The sequence below is a fragment of the Colobus angolensis genome, unplaced genomic scaffold, assembly GCF_000951035.1.
Source record: "Colobus angolensis palliatus isolate OR3802 unplaced genomic scaffold, Cang.pa_1.0 Scaffold185, whole genome shotgun sequence".
In the NCBI taxonomy this organism is placed as follows: domain Eukaryota; kingdom Metazoa; phylum Chordata; class Mammalia; order Primates; family Cercopithecidae; genus Colobus; species Colobus angolensis.
The window spans coordinates 253,865-263,359 of record NW_012114988.1 but is presented as its reverse complement, the minus strand read 5'-3'; the positions used below and the strand labels follow the sequence as shown (position 1 = coordinate 263,359).

The following is a 9,495-nucleotide window of genomic DNA, read 5'->3' as shown; positions in this document are numbered from 1 at the left end:
GATTAACCAGATCAACTCTGAGAATACGAAGCTTTTAAAAAGAATCCTCATTTTAAAAAATGCAAATGGGATTAGATACTTTAGTATTCAAGCTGTTCATTAAACTAACCAGGGTAAGAAAAAAAAGAAAATGTAGTATCGTCTAATACCAGAATTTATAACCATAATACATTTAAGGGAGGAAAAAAACTAAATTTGGAGTCTAAAAATAAATCAATGAAATTTGAAATCAATAAATAAACCTTTCTCCTATCCACAGTACCTTTGATAAGTCGATACCACTGTTTGCAGACAAGGGCCGCAGTTTTGTGCTCCTGATATGGTGAGAGAAAGGACAGGATATACTCCAAAACCTCTTCTGGCAGCTCTGACATGGACCTATTATGTCTAGTCTCGTCAGCCTCCAATAGTGGGTGGGGCTCCTCATCTTGCTCCATTGTCCCTTCCAGTGCAGTTTCTTCCTGGTCCACAGCCATGAAACTGTCATCTTCACTGTCTGAGGAGCTGGCCATGACATTCCACTCAACAGCTGTAATAGGTAAAACACAAATAAGCTGCAATAGGTAAAACACAAATATCAGTATTGCACTGAAAGCAGCTCAAAAACAATTCAGGCATGCACATCTAAGCTCTTCATAATTTCGTTTCCACTCTCAGTATGAAATCTGCTCTTCAGCACTTTCCAACACCAGTTGTGAGCCACCTTAATTCGACAGGTACAGCTCAAATACCAAGCCCATCCCCAAAGGCTTCTGATTACATTTTTTCTCTTCACTGAAAACCAGAGTGGCAGCCAAGTTCTGGTATAACCCTAAACCAGAAAACTTGCTCTCCAACAATTCCTCTAACTCAAGGATCTGACTGACTGACAGCAAAGGGAAGAGCAACTAGCCTCCTTGGCCAGTAACAATGATCTAAGATTTCAAACTTTGAAGGAAAAACTAACTCTAGGTCCTGCAAAGATAACATTCTGAGAATATGGGTTAAGAAATAACAGTTTTTCGGCCAGGCACGGTGGCTCACATTCCCAGCACTCTGGGAGGCCAAGGCGGGCGGATCGCCTTAAGTCAGAAGTTTGAGACCAGCCTGACCAACATGGAGAAACCCTGTCTCTACTAAAAATTCAAAATTAGCCGGGCAGAGTGGCACATGCCTATAATCCCAATTACTCGGGAGGCTGAGGCAGGAGAATCACTTGAACTTGGGAGGCAGAGTTGCAGTGAGTTGAGATCGTGCCACTGCACTCCAGCCTGGGCAACAAGAGCGAACCTCCAACTCAAAAAAAAAAAAAAAAGAAAGAAAGAAAGAAAAGAAAGAACAGTTTTTCTAAGTTTTTATGCAAGATGAGTCACTTAATCTTTTTCCTGTTTGCCCCGAGAATACTCGCCAGCAGTGCCTGCAACTGTGGCATTGACCCCGAGTTAACTTTGCCAGAAACAAAAGACATCATTCTATTTATAGCATTCTGTTTTCAGTAGTGGTTATTTCCATTTACAAAATATAGTAATTCTTGATTGGGTGCACTGGCTAATGCCTGTAATCCCAGCACTTTGGGATTCTGAGGCGGGCAGATCACCTTAGGTCAGGAGTTTGAGACCAATGTGGGCAACATGGTGAAACCCCGTCTCTACTAAAAATACAAAAATTAGCCAGGTGTAGTGGAGCATGCCTGTAATCCCAGCTACTCAGGAGACTGAGGCAGAAGAATCACTTGAACCTGGGAGACAGAGGTTGCAGTGAGCCGAGATCATGCCATTGCACTCCAGCCTGGGCCACAGAGCAAGACTCTGTCTCAAAAAAAAAAACAAACAAACAAAAAGAAAGAAGATAGTAAATGTTCCAAGAATAGGCTTCACTTGCTAAAATACCAAATACAAGGCAATATTTACAATAGAAAATATCATAAGAGATCCAGGCAGTAAAAAACTAGAACATGAATGTCTATCAACAACAGAACAGATAAATTGTGGTACATTCGCCATGAAATATTATAGAGGAAAGAACCACAGGTTACATACATATAAATAAATCTCTCAAACATAATGTTAAGCAAAAGAAGATAGAAGGCCAGATGCGGTGGCTTACGCCTGTAATCCCAACACTTTGGGAGGCCGAGGCAGGCGGATTACCTGAGGTCAGGAGATCAAGACCAGCCTGGCCAGCATGGTGAAACCCTGTCTCTACTAAAAAAAATATAAAAATTAGGCCGGGCGCAGTGGCTCACACCTGTAATCCCAGCACTTTGGGAGGACAAGGTAGGTGGAGCATCTGAGGTCAGGAGTTTAAGACCAGCCTGGTCAACATGGTGAAACTCCATCTCTACTAAAAATGCAAAAACTAGCCAGGCGTGGTGGTGTATGCCTGTAGTCCCAGCTTCTAGGGAGGTAAAGGCATGAGAATCACTTGAACCCGGAAGGTGGAGGTTGCAATGAGCTGAGATCACTCCAATGCACTCCAGCCTTGGCAATAGAGTGAGATTGTCTCAACAAACAAACAAACAAACAAAAAACCAAAACTTAGCCGGGCTTGGTGGCGCAGGTGTCTGTAATCCCAGTTACTTGGGAGGATGAGGCAGGAGAATCACTTGAACCTGGGAGGCAGAGGTTGCAGTTAGCCAAGATTGGGCAACTGCACTCCAGCCTAGACAATACAGTGAGACTCCATCTCAAAAACAAAAACAAAAAAACAGAACACAGAAGAATGGGCAAGCACAGTGGCTCATCCCTATAATCCCAACGCTTTAGTAAGCCAAAGCAGGAGGATCATTTGAGGTCAGGAATTTGAGACCAGCCTGGGCAACAAAGTGAGGCACCATCTCTACAAAAAAATAATTAATCGGGTGTGGTGGCACACATCTGTGGTCCCAGCTACCCAGGAGGCTGAACAGGAGGATTGCTTGAGCCCAAGAGTTCGAGGCTACAGGAAGCCATGATCATACCACTGGACTCCAGCCTGGGCAACAGAGTGAGACCCTGTCTCGAAGAAAAGAAAAAAAGAAGAAGAATATATACTGTATGATTACAATGATATTAAGTTCAAAATGAGGCAAAATTTATGCTGTTACAAGTAAGGTATCTGAGGTACTAGTAAAGTTCTGTTTCCTGACTGAGTACTGGTTACACAGATGTTTTTTGTTTGTAAAAAATTTACTGAGCTGAATACTCATGCATTTCTCTAAAGTTTGTCAAAATACTGGCTGGGTATAGTGGCTCATGCCTGTAATCCCAGAACTTTGGGAGGCCAAGGCAGGTGGATCACCTGAGGTTAGGAGTTTGAGACCAGCATGGCCAGCATGATGAAACCCCGTGTCTACTAAAAACACAAAAATTAGTCGGGTGTGGTGGCATGTGCCTGTAATCCCAGCTACTCAGGAGACTGAGGCAGGACAATCACTTGAATCCAGGAGGCAGAGGTTGCAGTGAGCTGAGGTCGCTCCACTGCACTCCAGCCTGGGCGACAGAGCAAGACTCCATCTTAAAATAAATGAAGTTTGCCAAAATAAGCCATTATCAGCAGTTACTTCTAGTGAGAATATTATTAATAATTTTAAAAATGTCTTCTTTGTGTTTATCTGTTGTCCCTAAATTTTCTACAAAGAAAACATACACACAGAGGCAGGCATCTCATTTATACTCCTATGACATGATACGCAAAGTCTGAGGTAAAACCAGTAAAATGAAGGAAATAGGGTGTTTTATAAAGTAAGAACTGTGTTGCAGATTAGATTCTTCAGGAAGCAGATGCTAAACAGAATTCAGAATGAAAAAAGTTTAATGGTAAGTAACTTCTGGAAGAAGTGCAGAAAGAGCAGGACTGGGCAGGAGGAATCATCAGACCACAATGCAGACCTGACAAAGCCTGTCCAACAGAGAGCTTGGGAGCAAAGACAGCCACTCAGGGGAATGTAGTACTGGGCAGAAAAGGCAAGGCTCTTAATCACTGCTTCGCTCAACCACTGGCAGAAGGCTCCAAAGCTGAGGCAGACACTAAAGGAGCTAACAGCTTCAGCTAGCTTCCTTACAGATGGACAGTCCTTTTGAAGGGATATTTTTATTATTTTTTAATACATTTATTTCCCTTGCTCCACACACATCTACCCATATCATTTACTATGCCACCCCACTTTACAAATTTCCAGCATTCCCTCTAGCACTGATGAAAGTAAGAATAATAAGGGTCTTCTCTTCCCAGTTCTTCCCAGAATTGGGAAAAGCTGGATTGCGGGGGGCAGGGACGAAGAGAAGAGTAATCTTGAAATATACTTTGGGGCTTTGAGAAAGATCTGAAATGTTCCAAAAAGTGACAGGGGGGAGAGCAGAGAACAGAAATCTCCTACCTCATCTCTACCACTGCAGTAATTCATGCACTAATTATGTGTAACATCTTTTAAAACTGGAAGAATGACATTAACGAAAATGAAAACATGAACTCATAAAATTGCTTCCAAGATAATTTATCTACCAAACTGGCTGAAAGCTCATGATACTACAAATGTGTCCTAGCACAGTGGCTATTAGAATCTTAGTGATAATCAGCAATTGGTGGCTACTTGGAAGGACTAGAGCGGCTTAAGTCCACCTGATGGTGTGGGGGAAAGCCAGTGACGGTGAGAAGGGAGCAATTCCCTTCATTCCCCAAAAGCAGAAGAGTATTAAAATGGGTTTCCTGAAACTGTATTAGAAAAATGATCCCAGGCCAGGTGTGGTGGTTCACGCCTGTAATCCCAGCACTTTGGGAAGCTGAGGCAGGCAGATCACAAGGTCAGGAGTTTGAGACCAGCCTGGCCAGCATGGTGAAACCCCGTCTCTACTAAAAATACAAAAATTAGCTGGGCATGGTGGCGCGTGCCTGTAGTCCCAGATACTTGGGAGGCTAAGGCAAGAGAATTGCTTGAACCTGGGAGGTAACATTGGCAGTGAGCCGAGATTATGCCACTGCACTCCAGCCTGGGTGACAGAGTAAGACTCCATCTCAGAAAAAAAAAGAAAAAAAAAAAAAGAAAAACGATCCTAGTTAGGCCTCCTTCCATGCTCATGTGGATAAGGTGTTTTTCAACATGACTGACTTGCTAGAGGGAGGCCTTTCAAACAACAGAGACCTCCATTTCCAGCCCAAATTCCTGTCTTAAAACATACGCCGAGTGTGATGGCTCACGCCTGTAATCTCAGCACTTTGGGAGGCCAAGGCGGGTGGATCACCTGAGGTCAGGAGTTCAAGACCAGCCTGGCCAATATGGTGAAACCCCGTCTGTGGGGAAAAGAAAGGTCAGCCTGTTACTGTGTCTATATAGAAAGAAGTAGATTTAAGAGACTCCATTTGGTTCTGTATTTGAGATGCTGTTAATCTGTGACCCTACCCCCAACTTTGTCCTTGCAAGGGATATATGCTGTGGTGACTTAAGGTTTAAAGGATTTTGGACTGTACAGAATGTGCTTTGTTAAACAAGTGCCTAAAGGCTGCTTGTGGTTAAAGGTCATCACCATTCTCTTAATCTCTAGTAAGAGAAAAACATTTGTCTCCTGCCCTCGGGGCAATGGAACATCTCCGTGTAAAACCCATTGTGTGCTTTGTTTACTGAGCAAAGAGAAAACCGCCTTTGGGAATAAGGTGGGATTTACTGGAGCAATACTGCTAAAAGGTTTATGGAGATGTTTGCATATGCATCTCAAGGCACAGCATTTTCTTTTGAACTTATTCAGGTCACAAAGATCTTTATCTATATGTCTTACTGCTGATTTTCTCCCTAAAATGATCCTATTGTCCTGCCACTCCCTTATCTTTTTGATGGTAAAGATAATTACCAATAAATACTAAGAGAACTCAGAGACCGGTGCTGGCGTGGGTCCTCTGTAAGCTGAGCGCTGGTCCCCTGGGCCCCGCTTTTCTTTCTCTATACTTTGTCTCTGTGTCTTATTTCTTTTCTCAAGTCTCTCGTTCCACCTAACGAGAAACACCCACAGGTGTGGAGGGGCAGGCCAACCCTTCACCCGTCTCTACTAAAAATACAAAAAACTAGCTGGGCGTGGTGGCAGGTGCCTGTAATCCCAGCTACTCGGGAGGTTAAGGCAAGAGAATGGCTTGGACTGGAGAGGCAGAGGTTGCAGTAAGCCGAGATCACGCCATGCACTCTAGCCTGGGCAACGAAAGCAAACTCCATATCAGACCATGCCTGGGCAACGAAAGCAAACTCCATATCAAACCATGCCTTTTATTACTGGAAAAATACCACTTCCCGTAGTACCTCTTACTCGTTCCCTTGTATTATCATTTCCTACTGGCTAACTTCCCTGATTTATTAACTTTCATATATACATATATAAATATATATACATATATATATACACACACATATATATAATTTTTTTTTGAGGTAGGGTCTCACTGTCACCCAGGTTGGAGTGAAGTGGCGCGATCTCAGCTCACTGCAACCTCTGCCTCCCAGGTTCAAGTGATTCTCCCACCTCAACCTCTCAAGTAGCTGGCACGCGCCACCATGCCCAGCTAATTTTTTTTTTTTTTTTTGAGATGGGAGTCTCCCTCTGTGCCCCAGGCTGAGTGCAGTGGCATGATCAAATTTTTGTATTTTTCGTAGAAACAGGGTTTCACCATGTTAGCCAGGTTGGTCTCAAACTCCTGACCTCAAGTGATCCACCCACCTCAGCCTCCCAAAGTGCTGGGATTACAGCCGTGAGCCACCGTGCCCAACCTAACTTTCTTATGTTTTTAACCTCCACTCAGTTCTAAAATTCACCAAGGAAAAGAGTCCAAAGAAATGGATTCGTTTGGCTGAATGGTTGACATTTAAATTAAATATAGCATCTCAAATACAGTTGTTCCCTTGTACATTTTGACAGACTATAAGCCTAAGGTCTGTTGCAGAACAAAATGAATCAATGGAGGCTGCAAAAGATTATTTACATTACTATTTTCCCCAATCAGAATAAATTTGATTCAATAAAACAACTCACTCTCTTTCCAAATTGTCTGAAAATACAATAGCAAGCCAACATAAAGAGACTCATACTGCTGTAATAGCCAATATTAAGCAATTTCCACCATTCAACTGTTACACCCTCCACAAAAACATCAAACCCCATACCTCTGAGGGCATGTTTGCTAATTTGGCCCTAGGAACAGATGCCAAGGAGAACACACATGGGTGAGCTCAGATGCAACTCCTCTGTAATTACATGCCAAACACCAATTTGCATAGCCCTTCTTTTTCACTTCCATGATTAGGTAACAAAATCATCACTCATATTCCCCCAAGGATATAGAGGCATTTTGAAACCCTGAGTTTTTCTTGTTTTCATGCCAAAAGAAGCCCTATAAAGTTTTCACACGTAAGTATACTAACTCAGTGAATGTAGTTTTCATGAAACTGTTTAAAAGAAGTCCTTCTCACCTTTCACATTTGTGTTAGACCTTTTCAGCTTCCCCAACGGATTGAATGAATGTACTGGAATCTGAGCTCCCTGGGGACACGACCATTGGCCTAGGCATCTTTGTCTTCTTAGCACTAGGCATTCAAATGAGTGTACGGTTTACTGACATGTCTACTCAGAACACCTTTGTGCTGAGCTCGCATGGGTTTTTTTTTTTTTTTAAGATAGGGTTCTGGCCGAGCGCCGTGGCTCACGCCTATAAACCCAGCACTTTGGGAGGCCAGGGTGGGCGAATCACCTGAGGTCAGGAGTTCGAGACCAGCCTCAACATGGAGAAACCCCGTCTCTACTAAAAATACAAAAATTATCTGGGCATGGTGGCGCATGCCTGTAATCCCAGCTACTTGGGAGGCTGAGGCAGGAGAATTGCTTGAACCTGGGAGGCAGAGGTTGCAGTGAGCCGAGATCGTGCCATTGTACTCCAGCCTGGGCAACAAGAGCAAAATTCTGTCTCAAAAAAATAAATAAATAAAATAAAAAATAAAGATAGGGTTCTGCTCTGTCACCCAGGGTATAATTGTACAGTGGCACAATTATAGCTCACTGCAGCCTTTAACTCCTAGGCTCAAGTGATCCTCCGTCCCAATGTTCCAAAGTGCTGGGAATACAGGTATAAGTCACTGTGCCCAGTCGAGAAATTACATCATTAGGCCAGGTGTGGTGGCTCACGCCTGTAATCCCAGCACTTTGGGAGGCTGAGAAGTAAAAAAAAAAAAAAAAAGAAGAAGAAGGGACTGGACTGAATGTAGGCACCCACAGTCATCCCACAGCATGAGGGCTTCTGAGGTTTTAGGGACAAAGCAGCAACCCTGAACAGATGTCATTATGAACTCATAAAATTAACCACCTCAGCAGCACTAATGTAAGCTAAGTACTAAATGCTACTCTTGAAAATATAAAATACTGTTGAATGAGAGATATATAGATCATAAAATGATTCAATCTAAGACAATAAGCCTTCTTATGAATATACCACCATTATCATTGTATCAACTCAAATGAAAAAGTTACAGAAAGTAGAAAAAGGACAAAATTAAAAATTCTACCCTACTCTGTGCATTCAACAAATATCAATGAAACATTTGCTATATGTAAAAACACTGTGCTTATTGCAAGCTTGACTACTATCAAATATTAAAAACACAAAAAGAAAAAATATACTGTACTTAGCTCCCATACAAGGTACAAAAAGAAGATATGTCACTATTTGCTCTCAAAGAGACTGACCCAGTAAGAGCCAAGGATACATAAATTAATAATACCAACACAGAGCATTATATAATAAATGACCTATGAGACAAAACAAGAAGCTTTAGCGGTTCAAGGAAGAGATGGCTTCCAACCAGTATAAGGAAGGTTCACAGACAAGCATTTCAGCTGAGTTTTAAAGACTAGGTAGAAGCCAGGTGTGGTGACTCACGCCTATAATCCAAGCACTTTGGGAAGCCAAAGCAGGCAGAAAACTTGAGTCCAGGAGTTTGAGACTAGCCTAGGCAACATGACAAAACCCTTCTCTATAAAAAATACAAAAATTAGTTGGTCATGGTGGCGCACACCTGAAGTCCCAGCTACAGGGGGGTTGAGGTGCAAGGATCGCTTGAGCCAGGAGGTTGATGCTGCAGTGAGCCAAGATCGCACAACTACACTCCAGCCTGGGTGACATGGCAAGACTCTGTTTCAAAAAATCAAAAAACAACAACAAAAATAAAGAATAGGTAGATTTCAGAGAATAAAATTGGAGAAGGTAAAGGGATTAAACATTGTCAAATTATTGTCCCTTAAGCTGATATCCTTTGCCACTCACAGAATTACCTTTAGAGCTGGGTGCAGTGGCTCACACCAGTAAACCCAACACTCCGAGAGGCCAAGATGGGCAGATTGCTTGAGCTTAGGAGTTTGTGACCAGCCAAAGCAATAAAGGGAGACTCTGTCTCTATAAAAAACACAAAAATTGGCCAGGCACGGTAGCTCACGCCTGTAATCCCAGCACTCTGGAAGGCCGAGGTGGGTGGATCACGAGGTCAGGAGATCGAGACCATCCTGGCTAACA

At 42.8% G+C, this 9,495-nt stretch overlaps 1 protein-coding gene across 3 annotated transcripts in view; it reads right to left on the bottom strand.

The window, feature by feature from the left end:
- FBXO42 (F-box protein 42) overlaps positions 1-9,495 on the bottom strand; it is a 129,149-nt gene that overhangs the window by 82,359 nt on the left and 37,295 nt on the right. The window contains exons 2-3 of one of the 3 annotated variants that reach the window (XM_011939877.1): positions 1,496-1,630; positions 263-529 (exon numbers count right to left, since the gene is read on the bottom strand). In XM_011939877.1, the coding sequence (XP_011795267.1) occupies positions 263-512 (250 nt within the window). In that variant the 5' untranslated portion in view covers positions 513-529; positions 1,496-1,630. Of the gene's footprint in view, positions 1-262; positions 530-1,495; positions 1,654-9,495 lie in introns of those variants that run through there. The other 2 variants (XM_011939878.1, XM_011939876.1) reach the window with 2 other exon arrangements.